Source organism: Mesitornis unicolor, unplaced genomic scaffold (assembly GCF_000695765.1).
Source record: "Mesitornis unicolor isolate BGI_N332 unplaced genomic scaffold, ASM69576v1 scaffold7294, whole genome shotgun sequence".
NCBI lineage: Eukaryota > Metazoa > Chordata > Aves > Mesitornithiformes > Mesitornithidae > Mesitornis > Mesitornis unicolor.
The window spans coordinates 21,945-39,526 of NW_010179326.1; the positions used below are offsets into that span (position 1 = coordinate 21,945).

Below are 17,582 nucleotides of genomic sequence, written 5' to 3' on the forward strand. Positions count from 1 at the left end.
TGCAGCACGGAAGGGGATTTTGGGAGATGAGTGTGCTCCAGGCATGTCCTTGGACTGAGAGAAAATACAACGACTTGCACCAAAGACAGGTTTCTTGATTCGTATTGCTATTATTAGCAGATTTGTACACCCACCCTCCCTCCCGCCCCATACCCCACTGCAGATGTCCCTCCCGCAGGCTTTGCACCATCTCAGCTTCTCGCCTGGCCCACAGCCTCCAGGGAAACCACTGGACGTATTCCCAATACACCACCGTGCTCCCACCTGCGGGAATTGTGGGTCATCCAGGCAAGAGCTACACCTGGCTCGGCAAGTTCAGGGACTTTATTTAACCCAGCTGAACTGGGGGTTGTTCTTAAAAAGAAAATAAACCAAACAGAGTGTGGGGAGTTACCTGTAAAGTTACAGAAATCTCACCAGAATCAAGCAAATTAAAAACCGCACTGCTAGCATCATGGCCAAAAAGCTACCTGTCTAGATTCACAAAGCATTAACATAGAAAGGCTGAAAGCTTCCAGGAAGTCATTTTCAGTCTGCTTTTGGTTTGCTATAAAAGATAAACTTTTCTTAAATGTAAACCATTAGCAAAGCATTTACAAAAACATTTTAAATTTGAGTGGTAAAGCCACTTTTAGTAGCTTTTTATAATGTTAAGCGTTAAAATTGATCAAGTATACAAAGGCACCTATTATAGTACCAGTTTTACCTTATTTCTTTACAGAAAAGAATTTGAACTGGGGATAGCCCAAGTCATATTCATAACTAAAATGTAAAGTCTCGACTCAAATAAAATCAGTAGTTAAGATACCCAATTACAAAGACAAATTCCAGTTTTCAATTAACATCTAAAGTCTTTAACATCCGCAAGGGAAATTAGTATCTTGTTCTCCACATGATTCTCCAAACATTAACAGTGACCCAGACAGTACTGCAAAGGTACAATTTGAGGAGGACATTAAATAGATTGACGTTAGGTTGGTAAGTAGGATAGAAGTGAAATGCTTGTAAAAAAACAAAGTTACAGAGTTTACTTCTGCCTGTATTGAAATGTGAGCCATGTGTATCTAGATACTGCATTTTGCAACAGGACTGCACCCAGGATGGTTTTACATCTGGATTGCAAATACAACCATCGACTCCGACGCTGGGCGAGTTTAAGGAACGGTAACGTGGAAGGGACTCCCAGGGATGTGCTCATCACCCCACTTCACCGCCAGGATATAGTCACCCCTCTCCTTGACAACATACGTTACATTGTACTGATGGCTGCCCAAATGCTTGATGGACACCTCTTCACACGGTATTGTAGGTCCATGGACACCAACTAACAACATATTTGAACCTACGGGAAAATAAGACCGTTAGCATTAAGCTTAAACAAGCACGGTGGTACCACAGCATTATCTCCATAACACAAGCATTCTGTTGTTTTAACTCACAGAGTGGTAGTCTGAGGTATGGCTACGTTAATTTGGTATAAGAGGGAATTTTATTTTTAAAAAACCCTTCAGCTTCATAGAGGCAAGAGTTTATCTGTGCATTCTGCCAGACCCGACAGGCTCCCACGATCTAACCAGAGCACAGGAGACATTAACACTGCTCATGAAAGCAAGCAGGCACTGCCTGCCTGTAGTCCATCAGAGACCAGCGATCACGGCTGGCCTGTAATCCACCCACCACAAAGCCCCCAGATGATGACGACGACGACGACCAGTGCTCAAGGCTTACAGGAACACCTTGCACTGCATGCTACAATGCATACAAGGACTGCTTAAGGTCAGCAACCTGTCTGTTCTCCTGCCATAACCCTGCATTCCTTCAGGAGCACCTGGCTCAGGTAGAGCCATTTGGAGAGGATCTTTACAGCCTCTGTATTAGGACTCATTTCGTGAGTACCGTGTAGCATTTAGAGCTTTTCTTTATAACCAGATCATCACCTCAAGCTCTGAATTTTAACTCTGCAAGTTGGTCTAGGGTAAAAAGTGTCCAGCTAAACCACCCTGAAATCCAGCTGGTTCCTGTACCCATACCTGCTTTGCTGCAGTCCACGGAGAAGGAGCTTTTCTGACCCACAAAAGCCTTTGAGAGTCCTGCTCCCCGGGAAACCACTTTGCTGGCATCCGAGGTGGATTTGGGAATGGCACTATAGCAAGTTTCAGTCGATGACCTCGTCACTGACTCTACCAGGATGGAAGAAGTTTCGTTGACGCTGCCTGGGCTAACAAGTCGCTGTCCTGGAAACAGAAAAGACTTCTGACGTTCAGATTCACCCCATCTGAAAGGTGTTTACAAGGAGGTTTCAAAACCCTCCTAATGACCAGCATGCATTCTGCATCCAAAATGGATTTTCAGAGAGGAGCGATTTCCTACTTGGGTTTTTAAGCAGACACCTTCCAGCAAGGCTGGCAGCAATCCCATCCCTGAGCCCTTGAGTGGTTAAAGGACCACAGGAACTTCAGGATTCATTAAGCAAAGCTGGCCGCTTAAGAAGAGTTAATTGTGCTCCAATCACCAAATGCCAAAAATTATTCAAGTTGGCAGAAAAAGCAGGTGCAATTTTGCAACAACACATTTTGAAAGCAGAGCGTGTCCCAGCCCGGGGGAGCGCGGTCCCTGCTGTCTGCTCCCAAGACCACCACTGCGCCACGGACACCAGCAGAGGGGTCACTACCTCAGGGGCAGCAGCAGAGGTGAACTCCAGCCTGTGCTTAAACACAGCACTGGAGAGAGAAAGAGCATCCTAAACCAGCCTAACTCACATCATCTAAACATCTCCCAGACATCACTCATGTTTGGTTACGTGACACCTGCGCCAAAATGAGTCTGAGAGGGGCATCACTTATGCTACAGGCATCCAGATTTCACACTCTGTGGGGGAAAGTAGGTAGGTAAGTCATATTTCCCCGCTGCCAATGCAAGATCCTAGCGCTAGGTCAGGATTTAGTACTCCCCCGTGGAGCTGTTTTACGGCCCTCCACCAAGTCAAGCTGGCAAGTTCCGTGACTAATGCTCCTGCAGCCTCCTGAGATACCTCATACCTAGGCTTTGGAGGTGATGAGGAGAAACGTTTCACACACCGCGTGTTTTTGGGCATCTAGACCTGAATGCCACACTGTCTCAGAGGGACGTATTTGCTGAATGACACAAACTACTTCAGGCACACAGTAAATACTGGTTATAGCTTTTACCTGTAACCTTTGCCTTGAAGGGGCTGCCCACTATATGGTTAGGTCCACCATATTTAACTCCAATTAAATAGTTTCCTGGAGCCATGGGTGTGTACATGACTTTGTAACCTTCTGGAGTTTCTTGGCAGTCCATTTTCACCTTTGATGGCCCTTCAATTGTAACAGAGAGGGTACCTGGACCAGCCTTGGTCGTGTTAATGAAAAACTCCGACTGCAGTCCTAGAAAGACGTAGCACAGTGAGACACACTCTTCCTCGCACTCCACGTTACAAAAGCAGCCTGTTATTAAATAGGAACTGGTAATTTGGTGCAAGACAAGGCTGTGGGCAGGGAGGGACAGCGCGTCTCCCCCCAGCATCCTCACACAGCCCCAACCAGGGGCTCTGACCCTGGCTCCCTCCTCCACTCACGCTGTGTGACTCCAGGGTGGTTTGGGAAAAGGGGTCACAAGAGCCCTTAGGACCGAAATGGAAGAATTTTGGCATCAGAAAACTAGCTTAGAGAGAAAACTCTTAGAACAAGAGGCTTTCTGCTTGGCGTCAGAGCCCACGCCGACACAGCCTCCTGCATGGCTGAGCTTGGGAAAGCTTGCAGCCGTCTCACTGCCCAGACATAAATCAGCAGCAAAGAGCCCACACAAGAACAAGAGAGATGAGGGGCAGGGGATCTCCTGAAGGAGATGGGTGTTTGAACTGCTCAGCAACAGCACTGCAAGCAGTTTGTGGAAACAAAAGCTGGTTTAATTACAGCATCTCGTTAATACAGCTGAATTATTGCTGCTAATACTAAGCCAGTGACACAATGCCAGCAACACAAGAAAAAATTAAGCAAGGCTTTCAGCCCTCAAATAATTTACTGTCTAACTCTGGTTTCAAATATTTATGATCTTTGGGCTGTTGTATCAGACACTGCTGAGGAAGAATAAAGTGCTTGGGCTCAACCAAAACCAGGACGGTTATGAGAAAGTTTATTACAGCTGCGACTGCAGCACGTAAGCGTGGTGATAAACTGGGGAGAAGTTTTCAGCCTCTCCACACAAGAGGCTGCTGTGTCCCAATGCTGGAGGGACCCAGCTCCTACCCGCAAGAAGCTGCTGCGTCCCAATGCTGGAGGGACCCAGCTCCTACCGAGGACTGCACCATGGTCCGGTGCTTTAGCGGCAATCTCAGTGACACCGCCTGCCTGGGCAGTAAGGCAGGCAGCCTGCAACATGCACTGCTCAGCCACAGGAAAAACCAACTCCCAAAGCCAGCAAAGCTTCACGGCTTCTCACTGAAGACTGCTTGCTCCAAAGTCACTGCTTTTTCCCTGCGCCCCAGATGAAGGCTCGCATTGTTGGAGGCTGCAGACACGCGCCCCTCCTGGGGGACATTTCAGGTGCTCAGCCACCGGCCACTGAAACCTCCACACTGGGTCATTGTTCAGAAACACTGCTCAGCAGCTCCCAGGGCACTGAGCTTTTGGCAGCGGCCAGAATTCAACAAGGGGGCACTGAGTAACTTTGCTGAAGTTAAACAGTCTATTTAGATTAAAAACAGCTCTGAGCAGATGGAGAAAAATTCCCCTGTCCCTGATGCATCACTGGCTAGTATTAATGAGTGCTTTTGTTTCCACCTATTAAAGCAGCACAGGCTATAATATCTTTATTTTACATTGTATATCCACATGTTTTCAAAACCAACTGCTTCGTTTCTCCAGAACAGCAGAAGCTTTGACTGAAAAACTGCGGTATTTTTTTTCCCTAGGAAGAGGGGAAAAAAAAAACCAGACAAAATCCAAGTATAAAATGAAATCTACAAAAGACAGCAGTAAGATGGGCTAAGAGGAACCAGCTATCACCTTGCATATCAAAATAAAAGAAAGTCAGTTTTACTCTGCTCTTCACCTGTGTGTGTGGCTCAAGAACGCACACAATTAAATGAAGTGCATATCCTAGAATATTTTCATATTTTCTTACAAAGGCCATAAATCGTATACATGAAAAAAAACCCCAAACCCAAACCCTACATTCTTGAGTTGAGAACTACCAGATGGGGCAGCCGCAGCAGACACCTAGGTGCCAGATACACACAAAGAGCCAGCGCTCACGCTGCATCTGGAGCACGTATAGCACACCACAAACAACCCACTGCACTCCTGCACATCATACAACATTTGACTTGAAATGTCTCAGAGGTGCAAGCACTGAAGAAAAGGTAACCAGGTACGCTCTCGTACCCATTTAATTAACAGGGGTATGCAAGTTAAACAAGACTCCAACTACACAGCCAACTCAGTCTCTGCACTCACAGAAGCCTCCGGCCTTCGCAGACACCGCGCTCACATGCGTGATGGAGCCACAGCTCCTCTGGAGCCCCGAGGGACCACCAACATGGAGCTGAGCTAACCAGGAGGGCTGTAGCCCAGCTGCTAACCAGTTCAAGTGAACTCGTGCTGTGGGTGCTGGTTTACAGAGGTTTTAAGCTTGTTAAGGCTCAGTATAGCCTGCAGACTCATTAATTCATGGTTATAAGACTTGAGGAGCAAGCAAAAAAGCAAAATTAGTCTGCACCCAGGTCAGTAGAGAATGTGGGTTAGTTCAGCTGCCTTAGCAGGGAAAGCCATGTAAAAATACACCTAGGAACAGCTTCTGTCTCTCTCAGAGAGCTGAAGTGCGAACAGGTCTGTATCAGAGCTGTAAGGGTTACCCGTGGTGCCGCTCTCCAGGCCGGATCCGTACGCCGTGACGAGCGCGGGATTGCCTGCCTGTCCGGGCTCGCCAACGCGCACTTTGAAAGGGCTGCCCACGACATGGCTGCCGTTGAACTTCACGTCGATTGAGTGGATGCCGTTTTCGTGGGGGATGAACCGCACAGCATACTTGTCTGCAAGAGAAAAGTGGCTTTTCTGATATACGGGAGATAATAACAAACCAACGAAACAGCAATTAAAGCCAGTGCAGGGCTGGTTATCAGCCCAGGTAAGGCTCCCATAACACTTTGACATGTTTTGGTCCCAGCTTAAGCAAACTCAGCTACACAAGCTGCTAAGACAGAGTTAAGCAGGAAAACGCTGTATTTATCGCACAAGGTGTCATGGGTTGCATTTTCACCTTGTCTACTAGAACCTGATCTCAGCTGTCATCTAGTCTGCAGGGTGAGTTTTAGGGTTATTTGCCTCACACACACTCGAAATGTGACAGCTTAATCACAGCCCGATCTGTCAGCGGTCCAGGGAGCAGCGCAGAGAAGAAAAGCAGCTGGTAAGAGCAAGCCAAGTCTTACCAGCGTGCTGAGTGCGCTGCTCTGACACCACAGACACCGCACCTTTATTTTATGAAGTCATTCAGCAATTTTCTGATCTTTAACATTTTTGATTGCACGTTAACCCACAGGAGGGGCTGCTCTTCCCCATCCAGACAGCTGCTGTCTGTCCATAGTACAGACCATAACTCACTCAGACTTCAAGTGAGAAAAAAAGCTCTGTGCTGAAACAGGTGTTGAGCTTTCTGTAGTGTTTGCTTATATTCAGCTTCCCCAACGCTTTGTATGAAGGAGTGAGTGTGAGTTAAAAATAAACTATTAGTCAAAGATGGAAGCATAGCTTTGAAAAACAAACTTCTTCCCTGGCTAAGTTCACCACATCGTATTTCCTTCATGACCAGTATCACTGTACCTTCACTGGCAAACCACGGCTTAAATATCCCTATCTTACACAAGTCAGGGCTTAGTCATTTCATGAGCTATCTAGGAAAAGCATGGACAAAACCCTGGCCAAACAACTCTTGTTGACACCATGAAGTCACTCTCCAGGCAAGGTGCTTGTCCCTTGGGCCCACTGTTTGCAAGCCTAAGGGATGACACTCCCTCACCATGGGGCAGCGAGCGTGTTTTGGAGGTCACCCAGTTCGTGTTGACCCATGTAAAGCCGTGCTCACCTGGCTCCAGCTCAGACACGTGGCACTCCTCTACAGCTCCGGAGGGGCTGTGGACTTTAGCATCGATCTTGCCCTTTGCCCCATTCAGCCTTATAGCAAAGGATGCTGGCTGATTAACTTTTAATCCAGACTCCTGAGAACACAACAGTCAGATTATCAAATTCAAACTTCTTGTTCCAGACAGCACAAGATTTGTGGCAGGGAAATAACCACTTCAGCACATTTAAAAAAAAAAAAGATTGCGACAAAAGGCATAAAGCTGTGACTTGCATTAACTCTCAAATCAGAATCTCTCTCCCACTGAGGGGGTGGCTGATGTAGGAGTCACCCACATCGGCAAGGCTGATTTTTCCAAGGATAACAGACCATTTTTGGAAGCCAGACAACTGCGCCAAGTCAGGCAGAGGCAGACTTACAGACTAGTCAGCCGTTATCACTGAGATCAGCCCCCGGTATTCAAGCACTTGATTTAAAGGATGTTTAAGCTCTAGCTCCATTTTCAGCCCCTTCACTCATTCTAGATTCATTCAGGGGAAAAGCCTCTGATAATCCAGTTGTCTGAAAGAGTCATATGAATGTTTATATTTGCCTCAAGAGGCTGCATTTAGAACGCCACCACAAGGCATCTTAACATGAGAAAGTAATTTAAAACATGAAACCAGATGTTGCCGTGCTGTCAGGCCATCAGCGGAAGGCAAGGCAGGTCGGCATCTGTGCTTCACCAGCCCTCAACCAGAGCAACCACGCAGCTATCCAGCAGTAACACTTCATGCTGAACATACTTTACCTGGTTTCATTTTCAACTAAATCCTGAAGAGGGAAATAAATGCAACTGAGTAGAACTGAGGTACAACATATAAAGCAAGCCCCTGGTGTGAAATTAGCAGAGGCTGATGCTGCACACTGCACTCCATTACCAAATACTCAGCTTTATCTGCCTCTCCAGAACTTAATTGAAGCAAGTATTCCTGTCAAAGAGTCTTTAAATGAAACACAAGAGAAACATCAATACCACAGTGACTAATAAACGCCCTTGTAACTCTGGGTTAGAACAGATACTATCGGATCAGGCTGTCATGATTCATTTACACAGCCAAGGTGGAGGAGTCCTGCAGCCCAGGCAAACTCCTGGGGACCACAACTGGGACATATACAAAAAAAGAAGGCTCAACTGGAGTACTAATGCTTATCACCACTTGATGAGGACTGAGGTATGGTATATTTAGACACAGATTCTCAGTCTCACGTTCAAGTTTCTGGCTTTGGAGGTTTAAGTCAGGCCTTTAATGTTATATGTACTTTAATAAGCATAACCACATGCACAAAAAAATAATACGGTGAGGTTAAGTGACGAGGCCAGACCAACTACAAAGCTGGGATTCACTCTGAGGTTCACTACTGTTCATGACTCATCCAAACTGTGACCGTGTGGTTTCACGATGTCAGCTAGAGCAAATCTGTGCTCTGACCTCTTGGTGGGGCCACCTCCATCTGCCCACACCAATGCTCCTCCGGTGCTATTTCTGGAGCCTCTTACTCTTCCAAAGTGTGACCACCTGTAGCACACTCAGTTGAGCTTTCTGCCTTCAAACTCTGGCTAGCGAGAGGTAGGCCAGCTCTACAGGCCCAAGCCACCATGAGGCCAGCTGCCAAAAGCCTCTCAGGCCACAAGCTGAGCTTGAAAAACAAGCACCAACCAAGGCAAGGCTATCAGTAAGAAGAAAAGAGAACCGTTTTGGTCTCAGAGAACAAGGACGAAATCAGTCTGTGTGGCAAGTTGTGGAGATGTTTCCTTATGTCTCACCTGAAGGCTAGTGACAGTGAGCCTGCGAGCATCATCAGAGGGGGCGATGACAGGAACCAGGTAGGGGCTTTCAGGAATGTGCTCGTCATTGAACTTTATGGACACCTCATAGTTGCCTGTGAGGAGAAAAGAAGCAGGGATTTTCTTTAGTATCTTCGAATGTAGGATTCAGTGTTATTTCAGTACAATTTGGTCTTGGTACGTACCTGGCTCTTGAACTATGTATGATACACCACAAGATCCATCTTTATTATCTTCAAAAGCGATTTCTGCTTTACTTGGGCCTTCTACAGCAATAGACAACCCTCCAGCTCCAGCTTCCCGTGTCCATATACTGAACTCGGCTGTTGAGGCACATGAGAGCACACACAAGTGTAGTTTGCTACTGCTGGGTTTCAGCTTCTTCATAACTTATATATCCCATGTATGAGGTACCTCCTCTCATCATACTAGGTGGTAACACTTGAGAGACTCTTGGAAAAACTGCTATTAGCCTTGAATTAGCTTACGAGCCCCGCACAGCACACCTTACAACCAAAACGTAGATTCCAGACTTCTCCATCTGCACGGTGTCGCAATATGATTTCTCTCTGCTTCTCCACTGACCACCCCTGGCTTGGGGCAACCCTACGGTGTCACACCAAGCTCTGCTCAAGCTCTTAAGAGGAGAAGCCAACAAAAACCAAAGCACCGTGTTGCAGCCGTGTGCACAGCAGGCACCAGAGCCCAGCAAGAGCAGAGGACTCACCTGGGATGCCGGTCTCTCCACGCTCCAGCCCTGGGCCTCCAGCTCTCACTTTATGGGCTCCTCCCTCGCCCAGCGGCCCCACGGTGAACTGGAAGGGGCTGCCTGGCACTGGCTGCCCTCTGTATTTGACATCCACAGTGTGGACCCCCATTTCTTGTGGCACAAAGCGGACGCAGTAGGTGTTTTTGTCAGCTTCTACGATTTCTGCATCAAAGTTTCTTCCAGAGGGACTAGTTACCTGGGCTGTCATATCCCCACAATCAATTTCTAAAAAGAAAAGAATAAAAATGCAGATTAGAAAGCGACAAAGGGTTTTGGTGTTTTGTTTCTGGAAGCAGGACCTGAGCTCAAGTGAAGTACAAGTGACAAGAGAGTAGGTGCCAGTTTGAATGCTCATTTAGATGTGTGCTGGCGAGCAGCAAGCTTGGCCAGTTACAGCTTATCAGATGCTATGGAGACAGATGAAGAGGCTGGATAAGGGCAGCCAGCTATGGCTGGCCTATGTGAATCGCGTTGCCAGACAGCAGTACAAACACTTCACAGCCAACACGATGAACTAAGAACCCCAGAGACAGGGTGGGCTGTGCCGCCCGTTCTCCAGCTCACTGTACAGAGGACAGAGCAAGGCCTCCCTGGTATTTATTTCTCCATATGTTGATTGTGGTTATGCTTATTTTTAAACCTTCAAAGAGACCATACTACCAGCATTTCTTCCCTAAACTATGTAAACGCGAGGCTGTCTTAACAACACTGAGTTCTTTTTTCCACTGCTTCAGGTACACCCACGTGCACCCAAATGCAAGTTATGGCTATGGGGATAAGGACGTTGCTTACCTGGAATTTTTAGGTTCAGATCACATATGCTTCCTACTGTTGCAACAGAGGGAGCCCGTCTTGTTCTTGTGATGCTCTCCTTAACTCTTCCTTCACCACTTATCTTCACAGTAAAAGGACTGCCTGTAAGTAGCACAGCAAGTCAGTCCTCTGCTCACCACACACTGCATCAAGGGAGGAGTGAAGGCTTCCTCTGACTTGCAGGGTATCACTGGGGAGGTTTTAGACTCAGCTAGCAGTCAGGTCCAAGTGAAATACACCCATGTGACCAGAACGGTTTTGGACACATGCTGTTTGTGAAGGGTACTGGTAGGACCTCATGAATCTCAGGGACTTAAGGTCCGAGCCTGATGACACAGCCCACCTGCAGTTCCAGTGTTAGGTAAGACTTTTCTTGTACTAACCAAAAGTTGCCCAACACTTCCGCTTACCTGGAATATGTTCATCTGCAAATTTAGTGGACACAATGTACACGCCAGGTACAGTTGGAAAATAGGACACTTTGCAAGTTCCATCTTCTAGGTCTTCAGTTTGGATATCTACCTTGCTGGGTCCTTCAACTGCCAGTGAGATCCCACCATAACCTACAATACAGTTAAGTTGGCCTCAGATTTCCATAGTGCTATTAGAAATTCGACATAAAATAGTCCAGTCCTATAGCAGCAGCTACTCAGTAGGTTTGTATCATCATGGGCATAATGGATGATGCCTTAATGACACTTTCGTAGTCCTAATCAGACAGATTTTCAAGGCGCAGCATGCATTCAGTTCTTAAAATCCTCTGATCATTTTCCTTTTTATTTCATTAATGTTGAAATGCCAGCATTAAAGACTGTGGCCAAGGCTCCACATTAAACCAACAGGGAAGTATCTTCCTGATTTCCTTCTTGCTGTACACAATGACACTTGAACCAGCACCACCAATTGAAAGAAAAGCTTTATCAGTGCCTCAGAGACAGTCCCTGGTAGTTGTAACAGAAGACATCGGCCAAGACAATGCAAAGCATTTTAGATTTAATAGCACTGTCTGTAGTTAATACCTGACAACAATGACCGTGCATGCTTTATACGCTATTTGTGCCTGCTGCTTTGCAGCTCGTGAGCTGGTGGTCGCACGCTGAGGAAGGCAACGCTGTCATTTAGGAGGACACATATCCCACAGCACCTCCCAGTCCCTGCGCAACGGAACTAACCTGCGTCTCTTGTGTCTACAATGAAGTCACACATTTCAAAGGTTCGTCCTTCTACCAAGCCACGTCCAAAAACTCTTGCTCGTCTGGCATCTCCTATTTCAGACTGGACCACCATGATTGTTACAGGGCTGTTTGGTACATGGCTCCCATTTTTCTTGATGCTAACCAGATGTTCTCCTACTTCCCGTGGAATGAATGAGATGCCTACAAAGCAGAGAAACGTGACAAACATTTATTTTTTATGCATACAATACTTGATGTAAATGTCTTAAATCACACCAAGGAATGAAATACTGAAAGAGCACTCTTTGCACATATTGAAGTGTTCCTCTCAAATGGGCCACAAAGCCACTCACATATGCTGACAAAAGGCACTTCAGTCACAACCTGGCATGTCCCATACAAGTGAACACAAGAGGTCGTTCTTCACACCCTTCTGCCTTTGGCCAACTGTACCAAACAATATCAACCACTTGGTCTGACAACACTTCTCTCAGAGGGAGTGGAGAAGAATTAAGTAATTCTTAAAAGCAAAGCAAACTGGAATAAAGGCTACTATACTACTCCCTCCGATCAAGAGCTTACCAATGTGGTTGTTTGGTAGCCTCTTCAGAAGACAAGGTTCATCACGACCTGATGGGGCTTTAATGCTGGCTGTTAGGAGACTGAGATCAGTCTCATTGATGTCCAACAGAAAGTCAGCAGCAGAACCAAGCTTAACGTGGGATCGTCTTCTGTTATCATCTGCATATGTGAAGAGAAACGAGTCAGAAAATATTACAAGGTTAAGTGCAGAACAAGTCTGATGACTTCATGTTCCTGCCACAGGCCAGGTCCCTCACATCATCAGAGGTTAATTTTCATTTTGAAGTACTTCTAGAAGCCTAAACTTCATACCTGTGATCTTGGCCGTGAAGGGACTGCCCGGGATGTGCTTGTCGTTGTACTTGACCAGGATGCTGTAGTTTCCAGGTAGAGTAGGCAGGTACGTGACTGTGCACGTACCATCTTTGTTATCAATGCAGCTGATCTCCGCTTTTGAAGGTCCTTCAATAGCCAAGTCCAGCCCACCTAGGAAACAAGAACAGCCCTTCTGCAAATCTTCATGCACACCAAGTCCAAAGAGGAAGATCCAGTACTTGGTACTGAAAATGCAGCTCAGATGCCATTTTTTTGAAGGGCAACAACAAAGAGAGCTCAGGCCAATCCACTAAGACCACAACTCTCTTCAGTCTGTTACATTTACCTAACAGTGACTCCACACCCAGACATTGTCCACTCGACCTAAGCTGCCCTCAGTTTATTTTTAATTCATAGAATCATAGAATGGTTTGGGTCAGAAGGGACCTTTAAAGATCATCTGGTCCAACCTCCCTGCAGTAAGAAGGGACAATGTTACCAGATCAGGTTGCTCAGAGCCCCACCAAGCCTGGCCTTGAATATCTCCAGGGATGAGGCCTGCACCACCTCTCTGGGCAACCCGTGCCAGTGATCTACCACCCTCACGTTGAAGAACTTTTTCCTAATATCCAACCTAAATCTACCCTATTAATTAAATGAATCATTTGTACCCTGTACCACAGGGTACAGCTACTGCTATCAGAAGAAGTAAGAGAAGTTCTTACTGCAAGTTGCACCCTGATATTTGCATAAGTCATTTGTATCACACCAGAGATTCATAACTGGACAGATGAATGCAAATTAATGCCAATGTGTGTTACATTAAGTTCCCAGCTTAGGGTACGATGGGTTTAAAGAACAGACTTACCCTCTCCTGCATCTTCTGTGACAATGGTGAAAGTTGCGGGTTTATTGGCAACTCCATAGATGAGGCCAGGCCCATAAGCAGACACACTGCCACTGTTTGGGTAATTCACATAGAACTGCAGAGGGCTCTCTAAAGGAAAAAAAACAGCCCAAAAGAAGCACTTCTGAGTGGCCTTGACTACAAGAACAAATCAGACATCAAGCTGCTCTAACCCTACAGGACCTTATTCTTATGCTTACTGATACCCATATACTTCAGTGCCACTCTATGTGATATTTAAAGAACCTTTACGTGACTGTACTGTGCTTAAATAAATGAAGAGCCTCCCCTTTCATCTTCAAGAGATACTTCTCTGCAATTTGTTCCACATTCAGTCATGACAAAATGAGTGTTACTCAAATTATCAGAGATAAGCTTCAATGATGTTGTAAAGGGTCTTATTCATTACAGGTTTATTTTTAGCACATTAAATCAGAACCTGACTCAAGCGCAAGCTTTCAGTTCTGGCACAGATCCTGAATTCTTGTAGCTCAGAATTAGGAACTAGCACAGCACATTGTCTGACTCAATGAACCTGAACTAGCACATTTGAAGGGTATCCAGAAACATATTTGCCAGCCTCAAGTTAGCTAAGCTGGTGCACAAGAACAAAAAGTACAGTCACCAACAGCCAATAATAGCTTCAAAAAGTGGCACAGATAACTCCTTAAGTTCCAAGCTGGATTTTGCAGCTGAGACAGTAGCAAGTTTGATTGGTGATAGCCATCAAGAAGGAAACATTCAGCACATCATCCTTCCATCCAGGTGCAGGGTAACGGTGTTTCTGAACTGATACATCTGACAGTTTGGCACTTACAGAAGTGCTAGATGCAAAGTGCTGGACTGGAGACACCGAAGCAGCACCATGCATCACATTATTGGGCTCCCTGTGTCAGCCAGAGCTATCCCGTGTTTCTGTACACCAACAGAACCAGCAGCACAGCTCAGGCACTGCTGAAGGTATTTTGGGTCATGCCTACACACCCTTCCACAGATCTGCCCCTTTCGCTCCAGCGCCACATAGCCAGCATGCCCAGAGAACTGGGGGCAGCCCCAGCCTCCAGGCGAGGCAGAGCTTTGGCTGGGAGCTGGTGAAGTGAGGACAAAGAAGAGAGAAGGAAGAGAAAGAGAATGAAAGGCAGTGGCTTCTGTTTGTTAAGACGCAGCCAGGAAGAAAGGAAGATTACAGCGTAGTGTGCATGTGTGTTTTGTTTTATTGCAATGAAATGGAAAGAGTAACTATAGCATTTTAGCCACTTAGTCCTCCCCACAGATTTGAGATTTTATGCCAATGCAGTTTTAAGGGTAAACATATACTATAACCACTATTTTTGTTGAGCACCACAGCAGTAAATTTCAACCTAAAAAAAAAGGTAGTCAGAAAATTGTATGTTTCTTCTTCATAATAAAATGCCACAAAAGCTAGTTTCCAAAACCAAAATCCATTTTAAGCCTGGCTGGTACTATAAAACCACAATGGAGGCTCACATGTGCCAGCACTTACTCCTTTGCTCTGGCTGCTCTCTGGACTGCTGCTGAACAGTAAGACATTCTGGGCAGTGCTTACTGCAGCATATACAGCTAAGCTATAGAAACCTCACCAGATGCATCAGGAGGACACTGCACTCAGACACGGGTCACCTGCTTTGTCGGACTCACCTGGGATGTGCTTTCCCATATATTTTATGTGCATTTCATGCAGCCCGACCTCTGTAGGAGCGTATCTCACTGTCACTGTGCCGTCTTTGTTATCCACAATATCTGGCGTATCCATCTTTCCAGAAGGCATGTGTACTTCACCTACAAAAATCCACCACAGGAGTTACAGAAGGAGAAGCTGCCTCCTTCCCTGCTCCCACCCACAGAGAATTGTCTAGGCATTCTAAACAAGCATTTCAAATTGTTACATTCCTTACCCACAGGCACAAATAAGAGACTAATGGGAACACTAACCAGACATGTTTTCTACTTAAGCTACATGAATACAATGCAGTGGTAGACATCTGGCAAACAGTCCTGTGACCTTACAAACTCTACAGGCAAGGCTGTTTGCTTCAGCCACTGAAATATCCATGGCAAGCCCCAGGAAAGGCACTGATCTGCCTCACTCCATTTCCTGTGGCTCTTTGAAAAGGACAAACTGACCATCCCTTCAGCAGGGACAGAGCAGGGCCTGGGGTGGGACTTCCGAGCTAGAGGGCAGGAGGGGACACAGGCCACGGGTGCAGGAGCTTGGGGAGCCGGGGTGTCACTGGGGTGCTGCTCTCCACTGCCAGACCTGTGGAAGAGGGGTTGCCTGCTTTGGAGAAGGTCTGTGACAGGAGTGCAGCATTAGACTGCTTTGCAGCATCTGCACAGAACAAATACTGGAGCTTATCAAGGACACAGGCAGCTGCTCCAGAGCGAGAAAACCAGCAACAGGTCCTACAGTGCAGCAGCTCATAGCCTAGCACTGAGGACCACAGCAGTACCAAGAATCCCCTCATATAACTCAAACCATCAGTGGGGTGTATCCCACTCACCCTCAGCGGGTGCCAGTTGATATGAAATGAAACAACTAAGGCCCTGGTAGGATACAATCCTCCCCCACATGCTGTGCTCTGGACCACCCAGACTGTTAGCTGCAAATGGATAAACACTAACAAAGAGCAAAACCTCCCCGAGAGGCTACACATGCTCCACGTACCTGTTATTTCTCCTTTCCTTACGGCAAAAGGGATAACCATATCAAAGGGCCTGAATCCCATGCCGTTCATGTCTCCAACCGGGACATAGGCTTCTTCTGTGACCTAAAGAAGCAGAAGGATGGGACACTTCAAAAAGGATGGCAGACCCAAACGAGCACTGAGCAACTCCACCACGAGCACAAGCAGAAGAGAGCATGGGGTGATTATCGCAGCCAGGACCGTGCTCCACCAGAGCAGCGTCCGGCCAAGCTCTGCTTCGCAGCACCACCACATCACAGAGCACAGCGAATCACACATGGCGTGAATGGAAGACATGCTGGAAAAAAGTGGAGAGATCAAAATGGCACACAAAGGGATAGAAGACAATGTAGCACACGTAAGACCCAAAGTGGCTCCATCTGAAAGGATTTAGTTGCTTAACGCCTGGAAGAGAAAGTGATTTTTGAATGGGGCAGAGTGATTGCAACACAAAATGGACAAAAGGAACAAGTTTCACAATGCGACTCTGGACTCAAGACACTGGGCTATTTTACTGGGAAAACAAAGCAATGTGCTCAGGTTGCTTTGCCAACAGCAGACATTGCAGAAGTAGAAGCTGTAGGTGTAATGATCCTCTTCGTGTTTAAATGAGAGTTTATTTGGAGACTCTTTTCAAGCAGCAAAGAAAAAACAAGGGCTGGATCCCCAGAACAATTGATCAAACAGAAAAATGAACACAATGACCAGAGCTATTCAAGCAGTCCCAAGAAGCAGGCTGTCATCTGAAATGGAACACAGATGAGGGAAAAACAGCTGAAAAATGTAAAAATTGTGTACCCAAGGGCGGAATCCGGGGGGATGAGCACCCACTGGCTCCTGCGACCGCACAGCAACATCGTCTGCATCTACAGCCTGGCAGGGGTAAAGGCAGGTTAGGTGTTATCCTGGCACGGAGGCGTTCCCACCTTTCCCAGTGCAGAACGCAGAGCTCCTTCCAGCTCCTCGACACCTTCCTCCCCCCACACAGCCCTCCCGGTCCTGCACCAACGCAAGGACCTGGACCCAGCCAGGGGAGCTGGGACACTGCCTGTATCCACAGGCACGGGGGGAGGACTCCAACGGCACAGTAAAGGGACAAGGCCAGTACGCGCCGTTGGGAGCGCGGGAGGGAAGTGGGAAAGCAGTGGCTAAACACTGGTGGAATTGAATTTCAGCGTTGCTTTTTTATGGAACTGGCACAGGGAGGGAAGTGAGAGGTTTAAACCTGAGATTCAAGTCCCTGAGCACAGCACAGTGTGGGAGCTGTGAGCAGGGGGGCCTGCCACCGTGGGAAGGCTGCTCCCGGCTCAAGTACTTGGGTGAATGACCCAGCCCACGTCCAGTCATAGCTGCAAAGCTGTTCTTCTGATTCATAACTAAGAGAGCG

The 17,582-nt window shown here is 46.8% G+C and overlaps 1 protein-coding gene across 1 annotated transcript in view; it reads right to left on the reverse strand.

Annotated features, from left to right (window-relative positions):
• Positions 1–300: 300 nt before the first annotated feature.
• FLNB (filamin B, beta) overlaps positions 301–17,582 on the reverse strand; it is a 71,879-nt gene continuing 54,597 nt past the window's right edge. The window contains exons 31-46 of the mRNA XM_010182721.1: positions 16,177–16,279; positions 15,150–15,290; positions 13,452–13,580; positions 12,581–12,754; positions 12,269–12,427; positions 11,684–11,887; positions 10,922–11,074; positions 10,491–10,613; positions 9,657–9,923; positions 9,115–9,252; positions 8,909–9,024; positions 7,105–7,237; positions 5,876–6,052; positions 3,189–3,407; positions 2,031–2,234; positions 301–1,342 (exon numbers count right to left, since the gene is read on the reverse strand). Coding sequence (XP_010181023.1) covers positions 1,155–1,342; positions 2,031–2,234; positions 3,189–3,407; positions 5,876–6,052; positions 7,105–7,237; positions 8,909–9,024; positions 9,115–9,252; positions 9,657–9,923; positions 10,491–10,613; positions 10,922–11,074; positions 11,684–11,887; positions 12,269–12,427; positions 12,581–12,754; positions 13,452–13,580; positions 15,150–15,290; positions 16,177–16,279 — 2,628 coding nt within the window. The 3' untranslated portion in view covers positions 301–1,154. The remainder of the gene's footprint in view (positions 1,343–2,030; positions 2,235–3,188; positions 3,408–5,875; positions 6,053–7,104; positions 7,238–8,908; positions 9,025–9,114; positions 9,253–9,656; positions 9,924–10,490; positions 10,614–10,921; positions 11,075–11,683; positions 11,888–12,268; positions 12,428–12,580; positions 12,755–13,451; positions 13,581–15,149; positions 15,291–16,176; positions 16,280–17,582) is intronic.